Source organism: Schistocerca piceifrons, chromosome X (genome assembly GCF_021461385.2).
Source record: "Schistocerca piceifrons isolate TAMUIC-IGC-003096 chromosome X, iqSchPice1.1, whole genome shotgun sequence".
Taxonomy (NCBI): domain Eukaryota; kingdom Metazoa; phylum Arthropoda; class Insecta; order Orthoptera; family Acrididae; genus Schistocerca; species Schistocerca piceifrons.
The window spans coordinates 133,330,072-133,355,725 of NC_060149.1; the positions used below are offsets into that span (position 1 = coordinate 133,330,072).

General features: G+C 38.7%; 1 protein-coding gene across 1 annotated transcript in view; it reads left to right on the top strand.

Moving 5' to 3' along the window:
* Positions 1 to 25,654, top strand: part of LOC124721362 — a 187,081-nt gene that overhangs the window by 157,812 nt on the left and 3,615 nt on the right. Inside the window, 4 exon segments of the mRNA XM_047246296.1 lie at positions 501 to 788; positions 8,318 to 8,439; positions 11,581 to 11,687; positions 23,727 to 23,792. Coding sequence (XP_047102252.1) covers positions 501 to 788; positions 8,318 to 8,439; positions 11,581 to 11,687; positions 23,727 to 23,792 — 583 coding nt within the window.

Here is a 25,654-nt window from a genome sequence, read left to right on the forward strand (position 1 = left end):
TGAAGGAAACTGGAATTGACTGTGATCAAATGATCAGATAATTTTTCATGGAATGAGTAATGGAAAAGTATCCTTTTCTTCCATTTCAGGACATGTTTGTTATAATAGCTGTATGAAGAAAATACCACTACTCCAAAATTTCGGCATTATGAAAAGCATTTTCTGCTTAAAAATGTAGCTAAAATCTGATAGCAGAAGTGTTTAAAACACGCAATAAGATTTGCCTTTTTTTCTTAACATATCCTTCTCTACTATTGAGTAATTCTTGAATAGAAATGATCACAGACCTGCAAAGGGCTACCAAGTAGTCATCTCAATACGTTTGTTTTAAGAGTTGTGTACAGTTTTTTTCATTGCATGTTCAATGTCATATATCTTGAATATGAGCCGTGGGACACATTCACACAAGATAACAACTTAATGATTGTTGAGTCTATAATTATAGTGCTACAGTTTTTCATATTATTGTGCACATTTTTTTATGATGATTACTTTTGTAGGAATACCTGCTGGTGGTCATGGACCGGCGGCAGGTCCTCACACTCATCCTCATCCTAGCTCTTTAGCAGCAGCCCAACTGGAAGCTGCTGAACGGTTGGCGTTGGCCACTGATCCTATGGTGCGCCTACAAATGGCTGGTATTTCAGCAGAGTATCATGCTCACACCCACGCACATACTCATGCTCATTCCCACACACATTTGCATCTTCACCCAAGCCAGCAAGCTCAGCAAGCACAGGCACAGCAAGAAGTTGCGACAGCAGGAACAGCTGCTTTCCCATTACCAGGTGGGAAATAGTGTGTGATGTTCAGCTTATATTATTTTTTATTAAAGTACAAGCTAGAGGAGAAAAGTCTGCTGATATAACTGTTGCATGTCCTTCGTTACATTTATCCAGTAAAGACATCCGCTCACTGTACAGTGGAGATGTTGAGCAGTAAACAGTTTTGAGTTGGGCTGCATTGCAGGGTCTCTCTCTCTCTCTCTCTCTCTCTCTCTCTCTCTCTCTCTCTCTCTGTGTGTGTCTGTGTGTGTGTGTGTGTGTGTGTGTGTGTGGGGGGGGGGGGGGGGGGGGCGAGAGAGAGAGAGAGAGAGAGAGAGAGAGAGAGAGAGAGAGAGAGAGATTCTTGTTTATGTTACTGTCTACTACTCGAGGCCTCCACTAAACCAATTAATGTTATCTTTACTTTCTACAGTTTCTGTATCTCACACAAGATTTTTCCAGTCCATATTGTACAGTAAAGAAATATATCCAAATTATCGAATGTGTGAAAACTTGTGCAAAGCACTTTTAAGTCATTTATTGTAGGATAAAATATGTTGGTATATAAATAGTTTTAGTTGTTGTTTTATGAGAGTAAGTCAATTATAAATGAGGTTTTATTTTAAAAAATTGTTGAAAAATAAAAGACAAATATAATTTAATTTTCTAAATAGTGTCCTCCTTTAGAAATACATAATTCCCACCGAGAAGGAAGGTTTTCCTTCCCAGCATTGTAGAATGAAGTGGGTTTCATCAGGAACCAATTGCTCACAAATCCCTCCACCCCCTCTTCATCTTTAAATCATTGCCCTCTTAGAGCTTCTTTAAGCAGCCCAAATAAATGAAAATCAGTTGTTGGTAGGTCTGGGCTGTGTAGGAAGAATGATTAAGTTGAGACCAGTGCATTTCTACAAGTTTGGAACTGTTAGAGCTGCAGTATGTTGCCTGACATTGTTGTGGGGGAGGATGGCCTCTTGAATTGGTTGGTCTCTTCTTTTGTGGTGATGTGCAGACTTCACCTCATTCAGCAGCTCGCAGTAGTAAGCAGCATTGATTGTGCATCACTCATGCAAAAAGTCAGTGAGCAAAGTGAATGAACCACCAGTCAAAGAAAACTTGCCAGCTGACAGTCTAGTCTTGGCTTTCGCTGGAGCTGCCTCCCCTTTTGCACCACCACTCCATACTGACTTGTTTTGCCTTGGGAGTGTAGTGGTGGGCCCGCGTTTCATTGTAGATGATCATCTGACTCAAAGATGCATCACCTTCTTTCACAAACTTTGGTGTAATCTTCTGACATACCTCAAAACGTCTCAAACTCTGATCTATGGTCAAAAGGCAAGGGACTCATCTGGCACAAACATTATGCAACTTTATTCATTTGTGATGATCATTTGACAGCTCCCATAACTTATTCTGATCTGACACACTCACCCATTGATCTTCTTCAAGAACATCTTTAACTGCATGAATGTTTTTGTCTGTTATGCTTGGTCAGAGGGTGGTGATCGTGTTCCTGTTTTTCCACTTGTTCTCATTCTTTTGTGAACACTTTATGCCAACAAACTCAAGAGTCCTTGACACTGTTTTGTCCCCAGACAGTGCAGTCAGTCTCCAAAAAATTTACGTTGCTTAAACTCCTTTACGAGCAAGAAATTTTATTGTTATGCATTGCAAAATTGTGGAGTGCACTTGTTGCTCTGACACTGTGAGCACTACTGACAGACTGATTGGGAGTGTGGAATGGCCTGCTCACCCCACTCCTAATGGCCCCTGCCAAGCATATTAGAGGTATGGGCCCAGTCTTACCAACTGTAGACACTCAGGAACAAAAATCCCATCTGTATTTGATTTACCCTCATATTTGTGTGCTTTCTTTAGTGTACAGAATCAGTAGTCAGATGGCTATGTGAAAATTTGTCTAGTTCGCACCACAGTGTGGTGCAGTCCATTCCTAACATGTATAAGAGCACAAAGTATTCAATTTATAGTTTTTTTTTGTGCTCTGTTATTGAAAACTTGAAGGAGTGTTGGGTACAAGGGGGAACATTCGCTTCATCCTCACAACAAACACTACAGCAGGGCTGAGCATGTATTAGATTTAACAATTCAGTGGTGTTTTGGGCTTTGGTCAACAAGATGTCATGACTTGTTTTTCTGTAATGATACTGGTTTTGATAAAGCACAGAAAAGTCACAAAAATAATTAATAAAATTTTATTTTGAATGTGAATAGACTAAGCCAAAGTGTTGAAAACATGTTATGCCTTAAATGAAGATGAATATGTTGTTCCAGTAAAGGATTTGTGTCAAGACTTAAAACATATATGAAATGTACCAAAGGATCCCATCAGTTTGATACAGTATAAGTAGGGACAGGAAAATTTCTCAAAAACGATAACGCAAAGTTATCAGTTTTTGGCGGAATAGCATGAAACCAGTTACTTTTAAGGGATATCACAAAATTTATAATTTTGCTGTATAAAAATCTAATTCTGAGGATGGCACTTTGCTAACAGTCATAACTGACAGTTGTTGAATGTTAAAATTGCATTTTGTATTCTGCTGTCACTAAAGCTGAGGTTCATGCATAATTTTAAAATAATTCTACATTTCCTGAGTAACAAACTTTTTTGTGATGATAAAAATAGCACCAAATTTGGCCAAAACTAACACCAAATTAAAAAATCACCAATTTTAGAAAAAATCATATTTGGTAAAAAAATGTGAAATATCTAAAAAAAATTGAATTTAGCAAAAAAATAACATGGAATTTGATAACAAACAACAAAGAACTTGGCAACAAACAACAAATAATTTGGCAAAAACAAAAAAAGAACTGTGGGATTTGGCAGAAAACATTAAACAATTTGACAAAAGAACATCACCAAATTTGGCAGAAATAAACAATACTGATGTTGGCAAAAAAACACAGAATTTGGCAAAAAATCATGTTGAATTTGGAAAAAATATAGTAAATTCGCAAAACAATCACCAAATTTTGCAGTACATAACACTGAATTTGTCGAAATTAATAGCACCAAATATGGCAAAAACACTGAATTTTGAAAAAAAAACAGCTCCTAATTTGGCAAAAATTTGGAAAAAGAGTTCACCAAATTTGGTAAAAAAACATTGAATTTAATAAAAAAAATTACACTGTCTATTGGGGGGAAAAACTACCAAATTTGACAAAACATTCTATGAATTTGGCAAAAATAACACTGAATTCGACAAAAAAGAACACCATATTTGGCAACAAATAACATCAACTTTGGTCATAAAATAAAACAATTTTTTCCTGTCTGTAAGTATAAGCAATGACAAAATGCAGCATGTGCTGACAGTGATAGGCAATATAGCAATGGCACATACTGCAATGTGGAATGGTATTAATGGTGAATGTCAGTTCCATAGAAACTGAATTCTATTTTTCTCACATTGTTGCTAGGTGCGTGCTAAGAATCCGGGGTGCAGCAGAATGCCACCAAAGGGTACCTCAAACATGCTTTGTGGGAATTAGATCAGAAAATTGAATTGGCTACTCCGTGCACTGATTTTGTTTGCAATTGAAGAGACTTCCTACATATAGTCCTATGTGGTCAAGCATTGCAGTCTTGTAAGATGAAGCCATCTGTTGCTCTGAAATAACATCATTCATAAACATAATTTTCATCTCTACACTGTATACATGTATAATCATTGTTCCGTGTGAGGAGACATGTTTTTAAACATTACGCATTTCATAGGGTTATGAGTAATAATTGGATCTGGCTTCATGCAAAATAAAGAGATGTCTGCTATAACTTTTCACATTAAACCAGTAGTCATTCACAAAAACAGTGATCCCCCAGTGTTCTGCATTCCAGTGTAACTGTTGGTGTGGCTGCTGCGAATGGTCCCTCTTCTGACAAGTACTGATTGGTAAACAGCACACCTCTGCTTATCTAGTATAAATACCACCTTTAAAAAATCTTCAGCACAACAGTTAAATGCTGAACTTGTGGTTACGAATTGTTGCCACTGCCTGTGTGCAGTAGAAGATTGAATACATTAGACCTGCTTCCTGGCTGCCTTTTCTTACTCCCACAGCACTAATTGTCATTGTAATCTCTGCTTTGTAAATAAGATTGAACAGTTAACAGTACTGGTTTGCATGTGATAGGATTTTCAGCACTAATACTGTAACAACACATTTGAATTTTGTGTCAGTTGCTTTCTGATTTATGAAAAATATTTGTTTCTCTGTCTCATGTTATACACCTTCATAAAGTTCGTGTTGTGTGAATCTTGCAGAATTGTCACATTCGTTACACTCAGCAAAGCAAGCAAAATATTTCAAGATTATTAAAAATAATTGTAGTATTGCATTTTTACTGAACGCCTCATAGTCTTCTGGATGGTGAGTTACTTATTTGCATGTTCTTCAGATCATTCTCTGGCTGCCTCATTATGAAATGTAACACAGATTTGGTTTACGAACTAATGCATCTTCCCTTTTTTATGGAAAGGGGGCATTAAAGGTTAACATTTTTGAGTGAAAGCACAGGCACCTGGACGCCGAGAAAGGCCTTAACATCATTGTCAGGGAAATTGCCACTCCGTGCAATTACATCACAACTACATCCCCTGGCCATGTGGGTATCCCGGGTAATGAGCTCGCTGATCGTTCAGCTGGGGAAGCAGTCACTTACCCCCCATTTTCTGTAACCCCTCCTGCAGCAGATTTACGGCTTCACATCAAATCCCACTTCGCACAGTCATGGGCCAATTCTTGGGAGGCTACTCCCCTGTCTAATAAACTTCGTGCGATTAAGGTGACACCGGGCCCATGGTGTTCTTCTTTTCGCCTCTCCCCAAAGGACTCGACCACACTGTGTCATCTCCACTCGACCACACTGTGTCATCTCCGTATTGGCCATACCAGGCTGACCCATGGTTTTCTTTTGCGTGATGAGCCACCCCCACTTTGTGGGTGTGGAGCCTTCCAGTCAGTAGCCCACATTTTGGTTGAATGCCCCCTTCTTTTGGCTCTGCGTGCTAAGTACAGACTTCCCCATACTTTACCTTTGATGTTGGCTGACGATTCCCAGAGGGTCTCTCTGGTTCTCGGTTTCCTTCGGGAGAGTGGTTTTTATTCTCAGTTTTAAGGTTTTTAATCTCTCTTTGGTGTTGGGTATGGCGGTGAATGTTTGGGTGTCTCCCACTGTAAGCCATGTTCGGAGCTTCCCGATTCACCTCCCTGACAGAGGTCCTCTTTTCCTCCCCTTTTACTCTGTTTTTACCCCCCCCCCCCTTTTTTTTTTTTTTTAAGGATTGGTTAGTCTTCTTTTCCCATACATACTTCTACATTCTAGCGGTTGTACGTTTTAAGTCACAGGTGGTCTTGCCTATGCTGCTTCAGCATAGCGTTGGGTTCGTTCTCTTGCTGACTTCCCTCGTTTTGTTTTTACCATTGACAACATGACTGCCCCTTTACGTTTTTAGCCTTTTCCCTTTTATTTTTCTGACTTTCCTGAGATGTCACATTAGCAGAATGGACCACATTTGAAACAAGGGACTGATGACCTTGCTGTTTGGTCCCTTAAACCTCACACAACCAACCAACAACCAATTACATCCACAAATACATCACTTATGGGAGATGATGACCTGTAGCTAGTTCTTCCTTGGGGTTGTCCCAATACTTCTCTGATGATGAGCTATGTCAGAGTTGTATCCTATGGTCTGCACATGATGTCTGGATTGATTGTGTTGTTCGGAGAAAACTTTTTCTCGACTTGAGTCTTGGTGTTTGATGTCGCATCCAAACAGGGGGTGTCTCTGATCCGTCTTCTGCTTGTTTCTTTCCACTTCAGCTGCTGTTCTCCTTCGGATGTCTGGAGGTGCTACGCCCATGAAGTGGTAGATTTTGTCAACAGAGTTGCCTGCAAGCAGCCGGTTACAGTTCATCCTGTTTCGTTTAGGGCAATATTTACCTGTTTGGCATGGCTGGAGTTCTGCCATACAGGTGCTGCATATTCAGCAGCAGAGAAGCACAAAGTGAGGGCAGATGTGCAGAAGACCTGTGGGTGTGCTCCCCAGTTGTTGCCAGTCAGTTTCCTAATAATGTTGTTCCTCGCACTGACTTTCATTTTTGTATCTGTACAGTGGTCCTTGAAGGTGAGGGACCAGTCCAACTTCACTCCGAGGTACTTTGGGGTGTCACAGTGGGTCAGCTGTCTGATAATAAGGACCTTCATGTCATTGTATCACAACAGTACAAAATTGCTAATGAAATTCTTTTCCAACACTAGGATTCGAATAAGCTATCTACGGACTTAATTGGGATTATACTAGTATGTAGTATCAACCTTGGCTCTGGTTGCGAGAATGCTATAAATCCATATTTCAAAAAGTAAATTTAAAAAAGTTCTTTACTCCAGAACTGATATTGCTTTTCATAGGATAGGAAGTAAAGCTTTGTGATTCTGTTGCTTCCTGGAGGGTGGCTGTGCTACTTGTAGGTATTAGCACCAAATTTAACAATGCAAACACAGTGATCAGTTTATGCAGTCTGAGACATTCTCCAGCCAGTTACCCAAAAACTTGGTGAGCAGGTAAATCATGCCTAACATGTCATGGATGAATACACTAGTTGTGTGATACTGATGATACAAAAGTGGAAGTTGTAAGCTTATCAGAATCACCAGCTGTCTGTAGCCCTTCCTAGAATACCTTTGAATCCTTTTGTCTGTATGCTTGGTAAGAGCTTTGCAAATAGGATAACACACACCAAAGTTCTTGCAGACTTGGAGGTAGCTTTTTGGAATGATATCATCTTTTTGTGAGCTATTCCATTACATTAAAATTTCCCTCTTGTATCTTATGTTGTACTGGGATGATTATAGCACTTTTTCATCAGTACGTGACAAAACTTTTAGTGTATATGGAAGCATATCTTCCTTTGTCTGGTATCATAGCAGAAGAAAATGTTTCTGTTAAATGACCTGCTATATTTTATCTAACTCTGTAATTGTTTTCACCAAATTACAATAGGGAAATTCCTGCTATACTAGGACTTAAATGCTTGTTTAAATTTGACCATTCATTGTAATTTATTGGTTCCTACTTTATTTTTGCTTGTAGGAGACATGTCTTGCAGAAGTCAGTTTACTGACTGACTTATTTATGTAGTATCAGACGGGTTTAGTGAAATCTGTTTGAAAATGAAGTAGATTCTGGCAAGTCCTTTTTATCTTTTGGCCAGAAATATTTCTCTTTTCAAAACAACTATGTGTTTAAAAAAAGCTAGCCTGCTTTCTCTTGTCTGTCTGTCAGTCATCTGTAATTTTCAGTGAGGAAATGGACTGATTTGAGAGTAGAAAGTCAGTACATTTATTGTATCATTTTTTAAAATTATGTTTTGTGCTATTTCATAGAAACTCTTCTTCCTTTAAATTATTCTTTGGAAATAATGTTATGTGGGTTGTAATTTGTGGTGTGCTATTTCACATGCAATTTCATTGTTATATGTAATGTTAGCTATTGTAGTGACATCTTACTGGTGTGTTTTAGCATCAGCGTCGGGATATCCACGACCAGCTCTGTTACCTCCAAGAGAGGCAGCACTTGGATTACATCACCCTTCAGATTTATTGACACGTGGCCCAGGTTATGCTGATCAATTGGCTCATCAGGTATATTTTGGCAGCTTCTTTAGGATGTTGTTTACATTGTTGTTTGAGCACATTCCTGCATGAATGCACGAGTCAGGCTACAATTACATATTTCTAATGTATAAAACTTACTGAAAGGTGTTGTTAAGTAAAGTGGGCCATATGTTATTGAAAGCATGTGCTTCAAGTTGTTATGTGTTAAAGAATGAAAATACAATTAGATAGCCACATGTGGTAGAAGTTAAGATCATAAATAAAACCATGAATATCAAGCTTTTAAAACATACGAGTTGTTCTTTAGAAGCTTGGAAGACAAATGAAAAGAGAAAATATTTTTGATGCTGTTAAATTATGGTGGAAAGTGTGGCAGATTACCCAGTACACAAATACAGGTCACATCTTTTACATTAACAGAAGAATGGATTTTGGGTAAATCAATGAAGCAACAATAGGTGTAATATTCTCTCATATTTTCTGCCCTGAGATTATAGGTCAGGAATTGGTCAAGTTCTCTCAGAATATGTCATCATAGGACATAATAGAGTAAAAATAAACAGTTTTAGCATGCTTGTAGTTTCAATGTCAGTGACAATGGTGATGGTGATTATCACAATAAACAACTTTCAGTTTCTTCAGAAGGTACTGAATACGAAACTTCAAAGAAAGCCCTCCATCTCCCTTTAGTCAAGTGACTTCAGAATTTTTGGCTTCGATGATTACCGGTTTGCCTTATCACGGTAAAATACTAGTTTTACAGATGTTCTGTGTCAGGAGCTGACCTCTTAATATCTCTGAAAAATATCATGATTACTGCTCAAGCTGCCGATAAACTTCTAAATTTAACAGCCAGTTTTGGTAGACAGCCTCCTGTTCGGGTTCACACTTTGTACCATTTGGTGAATATAAAATTGTTGATATCAGATAATTAAACCATGAATTTGACACTATTGTTACATCATTATATAAATTACATCATCAGTATATAAACTTCCCTAGGGAGTGCACTCTTTTCATGCTACATCAGCAATTGGTGTTAATGCTAACTCTGTGGTTGACATTTGAATGACAATCTGTTTTCCATGAGGTCTGGCTTAGTGTCATCCACTACCCTATTGCTGTATCATTTACATTACATTCAGCATTTTTCATGTTGCCATTTGTGTCATTTGTAAGTAGAAGAATTTCTGAACAATCCATCTCAGGTGTTGGTAGATCTGGATGTACACAGATGAACCAAAACGTTATGACCACATGGTTAAATATATGTGGAACAGTAATAACCTAGTGCAAGCATCATCTTATTGTTCTTCTTGGTAGTGCATAAGTTCATTGCCTCGAAACTGAAAACTTTTTGACTATTGGACTATGTCGCACAATACTGTACTGTACACAACACCACTGCTTTTTAGTTTCACTTGATTACAGTTATATTAACATTAAATTGACCTATTCAGTGATGATCAGTTCACTAACATTACTATTCATATTTCAAGATAATCAGGCTAGACCACCCAGTTAGTGACAGTTTCAATGGCAATACTTATCATAAAACCCTTCATCCCATAATCCACAGTTTATAGAAGCAGACAGTTGAACACCGTTCATTATTAAAGCCAACATAAACATTTAGTGTGGCACACAAGACAAAAACATTTATTATGTGCAGTCTGTTAAACTAAATTTTTGCTTGCAACAACCAAAGAAGTTCATGCAGTTGTTTCACACAGACATGTTGTCACCAAGAGAAACTATGTGGAAATATTAATTGTTCTCAAATGTTGCAACAGACTGACTTTTAGATTCTTCAGTGCATAATTTGATCCAAATAAACATTAACTTGCATAAAAATGTTAATTGATTATGTTCTCAGTACTGATTTTACTGTATGATTGTGGATACTGACAGAGAGATGTTAGAATAAAGATTGTAGTATGTGGACTCGATTCATAGATGTTAACATGGGAATTTCTTGATGTGGACTGAAGATTTTTGGTTGGAGTGTGCTATATAAAGGCTCTCATAAGGATATTTTATGATTTTGCAAACTACATATTTGTTTATAAATCTGTATGATTGAAATTTGCTACAGTGGATGAGCCATATGTTCAGGCAATAATTTAGTTTACATAGTAAATGATTAGTTAGCAAAGTAAAAAAGGTTATGGGACCATTTTGTATGCCAATGGTGTGAATTCAAACAATGGAAACTCCAGGTTGAAATATCAGCAATATAAGGAAAAAGATACATTACCACTCACTGTAAAGATGACATGTTGAGTTTCAGACAGACACAACGAAAAGACTGTTACACATTTAGCTTTTGTCAGGGGCTTCTTCAGAAAGGGAAACACATACACATATTCATTCGCACAAGGAAGCACGCCTCACCCACATGGCTGCCATCTCCGGCAGCTCAGACCGGAATGCTGGTGTTGTTATATTGTTGAAGATATTTCTTTTCATTCATAGTTTCTCATCCACAGTGTAAACAGCATTTTCTGTTGACATCAATATCTACTACTACAACACAAAAGGAGCATAACTGCTCAATTGAATAAGAAACAATTTGTCATGGAATTTTATTGATCAACTGTTTTTGACTGTGAATTGTGTCCTTTTCACACAGTCCAATGACAGTAGTTTATCATAGACTTATTATTGCACTTTGTTGGAAAATGTAAATTAGTTTAATCAAAAGAAATGTGACTGAGGCTGAAAATATGTGTACTTGCCACATAAGTTGAGTCTGTGGTGGTTGCCTGCAACATAGGAACTATTTGAGTCCACAGACGTCTGCATTTGTTCCTTCCAACCCTCAGAACATTTCTGCTTATCATTTTCCATGAGGTAGTGTGGAAGCTCAACCGTGTTTGCATCTGGCAGAATGCAGGAATACACCTGTATAAACAGCACCTGCTGACACTGAGTTGACTGATTTCCGTGAAACTTTTTACAGCTCAAGGTCGAAATTCAGTCCTGCACCAATACACTAGTACAAATAAATACTTAGTAATGTGAGCAATTAGGACCTTTTGTGTTGAGATAGTGTACTCAGCAGAAACTAGCTTGCTCCATAGAAACTGAATTTGTTGCTTGGTAGGAAATACAGTGTTGTGTATGGACATATTGCTAAATGAAGGCATATTCCTATTTTTGTTGCAGTTATCAGCTCAAGCTGCCCATGAGCAGTTGCAACGCCAGATGTTGTTAGATAGGGACAGATTCTCTCATACTCATCCATCACTTGTTGCACCAGAGGAGTTCTTAAGGTAAATCTTTTAAAACATGCAGTGTGTGTATTATTTATGTTGTATGTATATTTTCATCATCTTTAGATGTACTGCTGGTTCTTTGTTTATGGTATTCATATAAGTTGTAATATGCAGATAGTTGCAGCAGCCTCTGTATCATTCTGTGTAGCATACTGACACTGACTGACTGTCAATATATAGCAACTTCTTCCTAGTATTTGTAATTTAATATTTAAGTTTTCAAAGATATTAGAAACTACTTACTAATGAAATGATTCAGTTACTCAACAAGATTCAAAGTTATATACAAATAAGAATGCTTTTCCTCCTTGAAGAAATTTCAGTTCAGTCCCTACCTTATTTGAATTCATGTAATAAACCTACTCTAAGTGACAGTCATTGATGCCCCTGCCCTCAGATTTATACAAAAGTAGCTATATGCACATGCTTTGCAATGGAAGTTGAAGAAAAACCTTTGTATACTGTCACTTTTTAGGGTTCCATACCTCAGCCAGTGAAACACAGAAACGTTATGGGATCACTTTGTCAATAAATTTATTTTTCCTTGCCAAGAAGTCAAATATAAATTAATCCTATCAAAAGAAGCAAAGAAATTTTGTTAAGTTTTGGGTAAATTCAATCTTAGTTTGTATTCGTAATGATATGATTGCAGTTCTTAATTCTGTCACTGACACCAAAAATACTTCTGCTACAGAGATTTTATTTTTTTTTTATTTTTTTTAAAGCACCATCTATTGATTTTTTGGTGTAATACACCATCACTAAGGTAAACATTCCTACTACTAAGCTGAGCAGACTCCTAAAACAACAATTTACAATATCTTCTTTTTTTCCCCCCATGACATGAGTTTGATGAAATAAAAAGTATATATTGCCGTAAGCTACACTGCAGGTTACCTGTGAAAACCCCATGAAAATTCATCAAATAGTTTTGGAGATTAGCATGTTTGGATAGACAGACAGCCATGAAGGTTTTATCGTTTTGTTATTTGTATACAGGGGCGTGCTGGAAAGTAATGCCTCCGAATTTTTTGTAAAATATCTTAAAGCTCTTTGAATAAAACAATTTTGTTAACATTCTACATTTTTACTCTTCACATCTACGTATTTGCAGCTGTCTGCCACTATAGCGCTTCAAATTGTAGGGTGTAACATGGTGATGTGTAGCCATAACTGTCGGTGCATGAGAAACAGTGTGGCGTAGTCCAGTTTCGAATTGAAAGAGTTTGTCCACACATGGAGCACCCTTTTCTTCAGTGTGTTAATGCCAGACCACACAAGGGGATTGTAACGTCTGCAACAATCCGATGCCTTGGGTTCACTCTCATCAATCATCCTCCATACAGCCCCAACTTGGTTACATCTGATTTTCATCTGTTTCCAAAACATGGAGGACTTCACTTTGGTAGTGATGAAATGGTGCAAGCAGAGATGAGGTTGAAGAATAAAGATATGAAATTTTAATAACATATGTTTTATTAAAAAAACTTTAACATAAAAAATTTTTTTGAGGCTTTACTTTTCAGCACACCTTTATAGATTATAGTGACAATGTGGCATCATTGTGTGGAGACATTGGATATTTTGGAACATTAACAGCACCGTGGCTCCAATTTGATTATGAATTACCCTTCACTTACACTGTCAGGGACCTCAGTACAAGCTGTATGTTGTCCCTAAGGACTACATAGTTAAGAGACTGGTATACAAACCTGGCTATGAGTCATTTTCACATCAGACGTCTGTCAGTGTTTTCAGAAGTTATTCAGAACCCAGCTAAATGGTTGAAGGATTTCAAGCAAGTCGCCAAATACAATAGGTGCAGTGATACAATATGTTTTGCCAGTGTCTACTGTTACTTCAGTAGCATAGCCATGAGTGGTTTAAAAACAGTAGGCTAAGCTATTTATAGCTGCGAAAATTTCCGGTTACCAATTAATTTTTTGGTGATAACCAACAGGAAAGCCATCTGAGGGAAGAATGACTGACGTATTGAGTCTAATACCATGGAGAAAGAACACAATCAATACAAGTGTTTTGGTACTGTACCACACTGTGAATCTGAACATAACAAAAGCAAATAAAGTTTCACACCTAATGTAAGCTGTAGAAGGAGAAGTGTATCAAGCATTTCATTTGAAGGAAGCCACCATTACAGAAGACTTCATGAAGTTTGCTAACCAATAGCTTGAAAGATGTCCAGTTGACTCCCACGCCAGTGCTGTACCTATTTCTTTCATGGAAAACAATCAATACCTCACATTCCTTGTACAACAATTATAGATAAAATAAAATGGAATTTCTGACAGCTGTAAATGTGAAATTCAGCTGGCATGAAGCGGTATCAGTTATTTAAGAAGAGTTACATCAGTCTTTGGCACCAGTATCTATAAACAAGCAAACCTACCTTGGTTAATGGGACTGACCGCCTTAAACTTACACCACAACTGTGTAGCTCTCCAGCAGCTTGTGTGTAATCAGCCAATTGTCAGTGTGACATGATTTGGAGGACAACTTACTGTAATGATTCCTCTGTAGAGACACTGGGCACAGCATACATTATTGTTGAAAAAATAAATAGTGTGTTTGACCATTTACATGATTTTGTTTTCCACATAGCACACACTGCATACCCATGCTCTCAGAGACCCTGCAGCTGCACTGCCTAGCTTCTCTGGGGAAAATTAATTGTTTGCTGTTTTGAATGAAAATCGTAATAATGTTGAAGATTATGTATACTGGTTGTCCACTGCTGAATAGTAGATCTTTAACATAAAACTGTGGTTACTTTTCAGCACTTGAAGAACAGACATTTATTAAACCACATTTTACATATTAGAAACTGATACAAGATTTTTATTTACATGTTTTATTCTAGTCTGGCCTGCTTTACGTTACCACCTACTTGCACCAAAATATTGTTTGCTGTGTATTATTAACAAAGCTTTCCTAAAGTCATTTATCAAAATAGTCTCGCACCAAATTGTGTAGGCCACTAAGCAAAATGAACGGACAGACAGGATTCGTTTAATTAAGGTTAGTGGTAATCTAGCTCACTTATTGGTGTTTGAGAAATCATCTTTTACATTCCATTTACTAGCCAGTGTGTCTACACCATAGCTTTGCCTGTTGTGTTTAGTGCATTTCTGTGAAGTTTTCATGCATGCTTCAATGTTTGAACATATTCAGGTATATCACAGACATTCTGATCAGGAGGAAATCTGTAAATTGTTAATATTCGAAGAAATACTTCAGAACCAAGATCACATTTAAATATTTATTTTGAACTGATGACCAGTTTCAACACTACATTGCTGTCATCTTTGGATTAGCAATACGACATACACACACACACATTGCATTTGTGAACATATTTTCTATGCCAATAGTAATGAAATACATAAGTCTAATATTTTGCAATGTGTGTGTCTATATCATATTGCAAATCCGAAGATGACAGCAAGGTACTGTTGAAACTGGTCATCAATTCAAAATAAATATTTTAATGCGATCTTGGCTCTGAAGTATTTTTTCAGATATTATATTCAGATATGCCAATGTACTCAATCTTTCCTGTCGAATGTCCTCCTGCTAAGGTTTCAGCTTCCTGTGGTAAGCACAGCATAGATCAGGCTTTTCTCAGTGGCATATCATAACATTTTACTATGTGACCTAGTGTTCTGGAATGTGTCATGAAATTTTGTACTATCCAGACTGATGTCTGTCACTTCTTAACATGAGCTATAATAATTTACAATCAATTTTAAGACAGTTTGTGCAAGTACACAATTCAGTAACTGGCAACTGTCAGTTCTGCTTGTTGGTAATTCTGTGGTAAAATCCTATACCAGTGGCTACCGTACTCTTCACACGTAGTGAAAACACTAGTAAGAACTCCCATGGTCAGTTTGCCAGTTTCATTGTATGTATAGCCTAAGTAGGTAATGGTCCAAAATTCCTATTAGAAGCTATGGGTTGTATTGGGGACATAGTATGTATAAAAATTTTTGATAAGTAGTCATTGTCACAAAATGCACTATTTTGATGTAAAATAAGTTTAAAGATCATATCATTCCCAAATCTCCCTCTTCATGGTATGCAGACAGCGGTTAAAATGAGCTCCAACTTGCATGCTTCACAGGAGCTGCTCTATGTGATGATCCTGCTGTTTGTTGTACAAAGTGTGTCTGCACTTTCATACACATAGTCCACAAGCCTTGGTATGTGCCAAATAATTTCTGCTGCCACCAGAAATCACACGAGGAGATCTTCCAACTGTACAGAAGTCTCATACACATGACTCTTCATATGGCTCCACAAGAAAAAGTCAAGAGGTGTTAAATCTGATGGTTAAGGAGTTGGTCTACATTGAACCTATCCACCTTTCACTGTACGTTTTGTTGAGATGTTTACAGACACCACATGTGCAGGTTCACCGTCATTTTGGAACCACATGTCCGGACAGAGTGACAGTGACAAATCTAATAACTCCTCTAGTACCCCTTGTAGGAATGTCAAGTATCTGGGACCCATTACGCAGCATGGAAGAACATGCAGCCCACTAAGACAACAATTGATTATAACAGCATATTCATTAATACCAAACCATTGCTGAAATCCACATTTTCGTTATACCCAATATGCCTGTTTTGACAGTGCAGAACAACCTCCCTTATGAAGTGAGCTTCAGCTGCAAATAGAATGCAGTGCATAAATTTGAGCATGTTGACACAACAATGTAGAAATGACATATAGAAACTGTCATCTAGTGGAAAATCTGCCTGAGTCAATGCATGCACATTGTGTTGATGGTAAGGGTGGAGTTGCTGGTCATGCAAAGTATGTTGTATGCTCACATGAGGCGTCCATGGCATGACATGGACAGTGTTTCAAGTACAGGTAGTTAGTTTCATGTTCCATGGATCATTTTACACAGTAGATCGTAATAATGTGGAACGAGTCATTTTACATTCATTTCCCAAATTAATATCTAAATATTCTGAACATTTGGAAGTTTTTCTTTCTTTTTTTCCAAAAAGGAAAATATTCAGATTTTGTTAGTTGTAAGTCCAAGCCACCACCTTTTACACATCACACTTTTGTGCTAAAAATAACCTTAATGTGCAGTAATGGATGTTATTTTTCCCTCTAGTATTGTAATTATGTTCATCATTGTTGCTTTTGAACTGTAGTGGATTATTTACAACAAACTTCATGAGGGAAAAAATATACTCTGAAGCAGTAGTCAGAACACCCAACTCCTTAAACAGGTCTCTACATGTTGTCAGGTTTTCTTCTATGTGCCAAAGAACATTCTGTTGAAAGTTGAGAGTGTAGTGCAGCCATAGAGCACCACAGTCAACACTCGTAGTTATGAATATACTAGTTTATCACATCTGTTGTAGTTGAATGAAATTGATATGTGATGGACTGAGTTGATCTGGGAAACATTCTCGATACCTGCATGGCTCTCCCCATAAGTCCAACTTCACTATAAATTTGCAACATATCTGTGTAATCTTCAAATGTAGATTGTATGATCCTGTGCTGTCTCATTCATCCTTACTTCTCAGTGACAGACTGACAGTTGAGCAGAATGCTGAAGCAGTGATTATAAACAGACGGCAAATTGCATCAGGGGACTGACGATGGTGCCCTTGTCTCAGTCTGTGTGCTTGCTGTGAAGTGGAAGGTTTGAAAATAATCTGATCTTTAAACGTCTTTTATTTCCTGACAAGAATTCCTTATCAAAACTTTACCTACTAAGTACCTTCTACAACTCCTAGAAGAGTAGACTGTTGTTGTTGTTGTTGTTGTTGTTGTGGTCGTCAGTCCAGAGACTGGTTTGATGCAGCTCTCCATGCTACTATATCCTGTGCAAGCTTCTTCACCTCCCAGTACCTACTGCAACCTACATCCTTCTGAATCTGCTTAGTGTATTCATCTCTTGGTCTCCCTCTACGATTTTTACCCTCCACGCTGCCCTCTAATACTAAATTGGTGATCCCTTGATGCCTCAGAACATGTCCTACCAACCGATCGCTTCTTCTAGTCAAGTTGTGCCACAAATTTCTCTTCTCCCCAATTCTATTCAATACCTCCTCATTAGTTACGTGATCTACCCATCGAATATGAATACGAATTGTGAAACCCCCTTGTGTGTGACTACATATTGTTAAATAGAGTCCCACAGTTTATTCTTACTATGGGCCTCTGTGACCTTAAACTGCCCCACAGAGGCAATGGGTAAAAAACATAGTTAGGTCCAGCATGGTATAGCTTACCTGCCGTGTTGCCACTGATGTACCCATTACGTATAGTGCCAACTCTGCCTGCAGTAATCCCATTCCACTAGATTTGACTTGATTTCTTGGGAAGTTCTCAAAGATGGAGAATAATGTGTACATAAATAACCAATTTCTTTGTGGGAGACATAACTCTGAAGTGCAGAGCACCAAGTGTTAATTGTAATTGATGATGGAAAAGTCTTTAAGTTATGACTTGTGACAGATAATTTCATGTCACAACATTGCTAACAATGTGACATCTGTGTGCCACATGCAGGCAAATGACCACATGGAAAGCTGTCCATGTATCTTGTCATTGACAGAGAGACTGATATATGATATTACCTCTCGTAACGTTCAGTTTCATCATACTGAAGCAAGACACTATAGGTTTGACCATTTCAGTGTGATTATACCAAGAATGATTTCATTAAGCAGCTTATCTACAAAACTGAAGAAGTGAGACACATGCAGTGCAAACAAACATTGGACATTTTAGATAAGGGGCAAGAACATTATTGCATAAAATACTGACCACTAACTTTTAGCCACAGTGTCATTATGGAATGTTATACTTTTGTAGAAAGTTGTGCTATCAGAAAATTTTTTATTGCTCTGTGTGGTCCTTAAAGGATTCTACACGGCTGTGGATTATGATTGTACACCAAGGCAGAAAAACTGTGGATACATTGGTTGTATCATCCACATGAAGTCCTGTTCCAGTCATGTGCAGATTGACAATTGCGATATCCCATATAAAAGACCTAAGACTTGCTCAGTGATCAGTGAGTCGAGGTATCTTTGAATGTTGCAGTGATGGTGACGAAGTAGCAACCCCACTATAATGCAAAGCTGCTCAACTATTATCTTGCAAATAACCTTTGAAAACGTCTTGGGCTAGGGTGTTTTTATTCACCATAAAAAAGTGTATTTGAGTAGTAAAGATACTCTAGGTATTAACTGATGAATTCTGTTGTTGGCCCAGATAAATGTTACTGATGTAAACATATTCAGTATGTATGCTGCTGGCCATTATACTTGCAACACCATGAAAGTGGCGTGCAACAAACATCAAATTGATATGAAATGTAGTACATGCCTAGATATGGAAATTATAAGCATTGCGACACAACTGTACAATGCCTGTATGAGTAACACCATCTACATTCTGTGCATAAGAAAAGATTATCGAGTGAGTTTCTCATTCCGAAATAGCATTTGGGTGTCAGTTCTTGGTGAGATTATCGTGTTATGCCTTATATAAGAAGAAGAAATGTTTGTCAGCATGTGTCAGAATTCGACAATGGCAGGACTGCGGTCTATTGAGTCTGAGGTTTATTGTTCTATGATATTGCTACTTTCATTGATCAGGATCCCATGCCTTGGAGGATCTCAATGGCCGCGCACAACTAGTGCCTGATAGGTACACATTTTTTCTCGGCCTCACAGGATTGTACAGCCACATTGTGTACTTCAGGTCTGGAGAAGTCTTGAGCATCACAAACTGTCAATGCAGTGATTATTTTTACAGTATCTCTTGACTTGGCAGTGGAGATGGTGGCACCACCAGTGGTGAACCCAACAAGAACACTGGGAAACAGGTGTCGCGCCATATTGTTATATGATCCAGACTTTGGCCTCAAGTACAAAAACGTATTTATGTGTCAAAAGACGTCAGACTGGTATGAAATACCGGATGCACTGTGGAGACCAGGAATGAAAGTCTGCAATGTATTTAGGTGTTCTCACTTTTATTAATGACAGATTTGGCCTTTGTGACAAGATATGCTTTTTTGACAATGACTTATATTTCATGCCAGTCAGATGACTTTTGACATAAGTTGTTGTACTTGAGAATGGACTAAGGCCGAAATCTGGATCGTAAAACAATAAAATAAAATTTATCACAGTCAAATGCCATCAGCATCGTAAAAAAAATTATAGTGGATGTATGTATGTGTGGAGGCTCCAAGGAGAGTGCTGGATATGGGCACAGAATTACATAATCTTTTCAGATGAGTTCCGATGGATGTATCTGTGAATGGAGGCTGCAAGGAGAGCAAGCTTACCAGGTTACACTGTCATCATCAGTTCCATCTGGCACCTAGCGTGATTGTATGGGTTGCCATTGAGTACATTACAGGGTCTCCTGTGATTTGCGTAGCCTGTAATTTAGACAGCACGCATTAAATTTTTGACATGTTAAGGCCAGTGGCCATGCTCTATTTTTTGTGATGTTATCTATAAATGAGATAATGCAAGACTGCACATTGCTTGTGCTGTTCTGACGTACCTCGATACAGAGGGTGTTTGAATGTTTTTGTGGTCAGCACTTTCTCCAGCTCTCTCACCCATTGAAAACATGTAGTAATGGTTTGCTGAGAGACTGGCACACCATTACTCGCTAGCCACTATGATTGACGAACTCTGGAACCAAGTGGAAGCAGTGTGGAATCACATATGGTACCTGTATCTGTCATCTGAGCTCAGTTTGACTTGAAGCCCACTGGGTTAGAACCATTGTTGCTACCAGAGGTGGCAGCTATGTGTGCTAAATTTTGCACAATGTATACCCTCAAACCTAATACAAATTTAAATAATTTGTTCTTCCTAATACACTCCTGGAAACTGAAATAAGAACACCGTGAATTCATTGTCCCAGGAAGGGGAAACTTTATTGACACATTCCTGGGGTCAGATACATCACATGATCACACTGACAGAACCACAGGCACATAGACACAGGCAACAGAGCATGCACAATGTCGGCACTAGTACAGTGTACATCCACCTTTCGCAGCAATGCAGGCTGCTATTCTCCCATGGAGACGATCGTAGAGATGCTGGATGTAGTCCTGTGGAACGGCTTGCCATGCCATTTCCACCTGGCGCCTCAGTTGGACCAACGTTCGTGCTGGACGTGCAGACCACGTGAGACGATGCTTCATCCAGTCCCAAACATGCTCAATGGGGGACAGATCCGGAGATCTTGCTGGCCAGGGTAGTTGACTTACACCTTCTAGAGCACGTTGGGTGGCACGGGATACATGCGGACGTGCATTGTCCTGTTGGAACAGCAAGTTCCCTTGCCGGTCTAGGAATGGTAGAACGATGGGTTCGATGACGGTTTGGATGTACCGTGCACTATTCAGTGTCCCCTCGACGATCACCAGTGGTGTACGGCCAGTGTAGGAGATCGCTCCCCACACCATGATGCTGGGTGTTGGCCCTGTGTGCCTCGGTCGTATGCAGTCCTGATTGTGGCGCTCACCTGCACGGCGCCAAACACGCATACGACCGTCATTGGCACCAAGGCAGAAGCGACTCTTATCGCTGAAGACGACACGTCTCCATTCGTCCCTCCATTCACGCCTGTCGCGACACCACTGGAGGCGGGCTGCACGATGTTGGGGCGTGAGCGGAAGACGGCCTAACGGTGTGCGGGACCGTAGCCCAGCTTCATGGAGACGGTTGCGAATGGTCCTCGCCGATACCCCAGGAGCAACAGTGTCCCTAATTTGCTGGGAAGTGGCGGTGCGGTCCCCTACGGCACTGCGTAGGATCCTACGGTCTTGGCGTGCATCCATGCGTCGCTGCGGTCCGGTCCCAGGTCGAAGGGCACGTGCACCTTCCGCCGACCACTGGCGACAACATCGATGTACTGTGGAGACCACACGCCCCACGTCTTGAGCAATTCGGCGGTACGTCCACCCGGCCTCCCGCATGCCCACTATACGCCCTCGCTCAAAGTCCGTCAACTGCACATACGGTTCACGTCCACGCTGTCGCGGCATGCTACCAGTGTTAAAGACTGCGATGGAGCTCCGTATGCCACGGCAAACTGGCTGACACTGACGGCGGCGGTGCACAAATGCTGCGCAGCTAGCGCCATTCGACGGCCAACACCGCGGTTCCTGGTGTGTCCGCTGTGCCGTGCGTGTGATCATTGCTTGTACAGCCCTCTCGCAGTGTCTGGAGCAAGTATGGTGGGTCTGACACACCGGTGTCAATGTGTTCTTTTTTACATTTCCAGGAGTGTATATTGGCCAAGCACAATAAGTAAGTTGTCATGGCCTGCAGTGTAATTAGATTTTTGCAATGCCAGTGGCCTTAACTGAAGGTTTTTTCCGCCACATATATTTCTTAGTGTAGTCCTGCAGCTCACTTCTGCAATAATTTACACAGTGAGTTAGTGTGCTTGGTAGATAAACAAAGAAACAGAAAATGGTTTGTGATCTTCAAGAGTATGTGCCCTACTCAACATTTTCCTCATACTTAAAGTTTATCTCTTTATGAGTAGCAATAAGCTTTTTTGTGTAGGTAGTCTCAGCAGAGACGTGCCCAGTTCCATTATCATTTTGAAGACAGTTACTAATTCGCAGATAAACATAAGTTTTAATCATGTTCTCACTGGACCTGTTAAAATGTTTTTAGAAATGGAATTCAGACATTTACAATCACAGGTTGTGTACATTCCATGATTTATTTCAGCCAGTTTATTATCCTCAATGTGCAGGAAAAATTATCAGTTGCATCTTGTGTTTTGAGCATTCCACAATTGGCATAATTTTGTTATGACATTATAAGGAAGATTTAATATGCATTATATTTGTTGAGTGCATATCTCTTTGTGCTCACCCCCTTATAGGCCCACTAAATTACATATTTAAGTGAATCTTTATGAGTTCATTTTCAGTGAGCTTGGTATTTAGCTAGTCTTACAGCCACTTCACAGTAAACTTTTAAATAACTTTGTGGATAGGCTCATACATTTTTTTTCCTTCTGCATGCATTTGTTTTCTTAAGAAGTGTGTTGTCTGTGTTTATTGTTTATGAATACATGCACGTAATACAATAGTGTACCTCAATTAATCAGTTGCATGAAATATGGAATACTTGTTAATCCTCTTTTATGTTGGCAGCTGCCTTAGTCTGTCAGATATCTGTTGCAATATTCTCTCTCTCTCTCTCTCTCTCTCTCTCTCTCTCTCTCTCTCTCTCTTTTGCAACTGCTGTGCAACTGAGCCATTTACCATATAGTTGTGGCACTGAGCAGACTACAGGCACACTAACACGTTTGAACATGTAGCATAGCTTAGTCAAGTCTCTGTGCTTATATTCTGTGGTCAGTGGTTATCTTCCATTGACTGCATTCCCAGGATAAGCCATTTTTGTATTAAATTAAATTAACATTAAATTTTATTTTCCCTCATACAACTGCATCGTTTTTTGTTCTATGCCTGTTCAGAGTTCCTTGCTCATTCAGTGACAAATATGCTCCGTCTTCTAATAAAAGTGGAGAAGTAATTCTGCAAAATCTTATTTTTCTTTACAAAATTTGCATTAGAATTAAAAATTGATTACACTACATCATGTCTGTATGATACTGTGAGCTGTTTCATGCTGCATAATTGTGCTCCATGCTGTTATATATTTAATACATAAATGAAATTGGCCACTAGAATTCCTGTTTTTGGAAGTACTTTATGAGAGATTAGTTCTTATACTGCTCTGAGATTTTCTTCCACCACTTCTTCTCTAGTGTCACATTCACTTTTCACAAACAGCAGTTCAGTAAGGATAACTACCAGGAATGTGCCAATTTGTAGCTTACTTTCCTCTGGTTTGTAAGAGACCTTTGTATATTAGTGAAATTAGATGAACTGAGTACAGGCAAGCTGTCTGTCTTTCCAAGAAGTTTCTTTATATGGTCATCAAATTTATCTTTTTATATACTTTTTATTTTCAGGCAACAGAGGGAACGAGAAATGAAGGTGAGAGCCTTGGAAGAGGCTGCTCGTGGATCACGACCATAGTAAGTGTTTCTAACAGTAGATTAATTCTGATGGGTGATGTATTTTGACATTCGTTTTGTAGACAAATTTAGGGTAAGAGTGTTAATGCAAAAGAGAATGAACTTAAAGAGCTACCATACATATTATATTTATCATGTTGTTTGTTTACCTTTTAATATGAATGAGCAGACCCGTTCAGAAATGGTAATGTCTTCCAAAACTTGGAAAGTCGACCGAAGTGAAGAGGCCATTTGATTAATAGCAAAAATAGACTGGAACAGTTTAATTGGGGTAAATAATGAGAGTGCAAGAAATGGAGACAGAAGGGAGAGAGTGAATAGAAAGATATAGGATTGACAGTGTAGGCTACTGTAATTTAGCAAGGGCAGTAAAATTGAATACACAGATGAGGATAACAGAAACCGTTTCAATCTGTGTTAGGATCTAGATCACATGGGCTGTGGAACAGTTATTAAGTTAACCGTATTATATGGGTTTCATACTGTGCAAGTTGTTGTGCTAACTTGTCTTTCACTACAGTTTGATGGTCATGTTTCATGCGATGGATTGGTGATTGGTGATGATACCCGTAAATGAATTACATGGCTGGCTTTGCAGTACAGGAACAGGACATGCTCAGGGCATTCATGAGACAGGTTTTGCAGTTAGGTCTTTCACACTGATGTGAATAATGTGGCAGAGGGTTGGTCGTGGGGGTGAAATAAGGATGGACTAGGATATTTTTTAAGGAGGGAGGGAGTGAAATACCATCTCAGAAGATGTAACAAGGATTTTGAAGAGTATATTCTGTACTTAATTGGGTTGGATGGAGTGGTAGAAGCATCAGAAATCCAATTTGCATCAGGTTTGGGAGAGGGCAGTTGGTACAGGAGTGCTTGTCTGTGCAGTTCTCGGCAAGACCTTTACTGTAATTAATGAGGGATTTACATCACTGCATATGTGCCATTCACCACAAGTGGCGAGGTATTATGGGAGACACTTTTCCAACATGGATGACTGGTTATATTTACTCATAGACTTAAGTGTACTCCACGCGGGATTTTCCATTATACTTTCTTCTTTCTAAGATATTTATTAATAAATTTCCAATTCACTTACTAATTGTGTGGCTCTCTGTCTCCAGGACAAGAAGTACTCATAGTATTTGGCAATTCTTTCATGAAACCGGAGCTGACACAAAGACCTTGCAATTAGCTTTCTCTTGCTTGTAGAATAGAGGACTGTGATTTGTACATGATTTGATGAATCACCTTGTTGAATATATCATCACAGTAGCCTTATCTCAGATATTCTGGCTCTTCTATGTGTACACTGTTGTAATATTTTGTATCATTTGTGTAAAACCATGTGAATGTTGTAAACTGTGTGAAAGCTGTGTATTGATTTCTCATCATGTGATTGAAAATTGGTTACCTGGAGATACTATTTATGAGTAACATTTCCTAGTAGTATGCCATTATCATTGTGTTTTACGTTTTACATCTTCAGCCATGACTTTTTGGTGTTGATTGTACCTTCTAGGTAACTACTTGGTGTTTGATTGTATCTATGTTACAGTCAACACAAAAAAATCATTGCTGAAGATGTAAAACATGAAACACAATGATAATGATAATGGCAAACTATTAGGAAATGTTACTAATAAATGGTATCTCCAGGAATCAAGGACTACTCTAATCTAAATTTACATACCAACAAGAAACCACTGTATTTAAATTAAATTTTGCAAGTTGTGTCCAGGACAAAGAGTTGACTGCGATATAGTTTAATCAGTTCTTTGTCAGAACCACATTTGGCACACAGTAATGTTATAAAAAAGGTTAAGAAATGGAGCAGAACCACCAACCTCATGTTTCTCGCA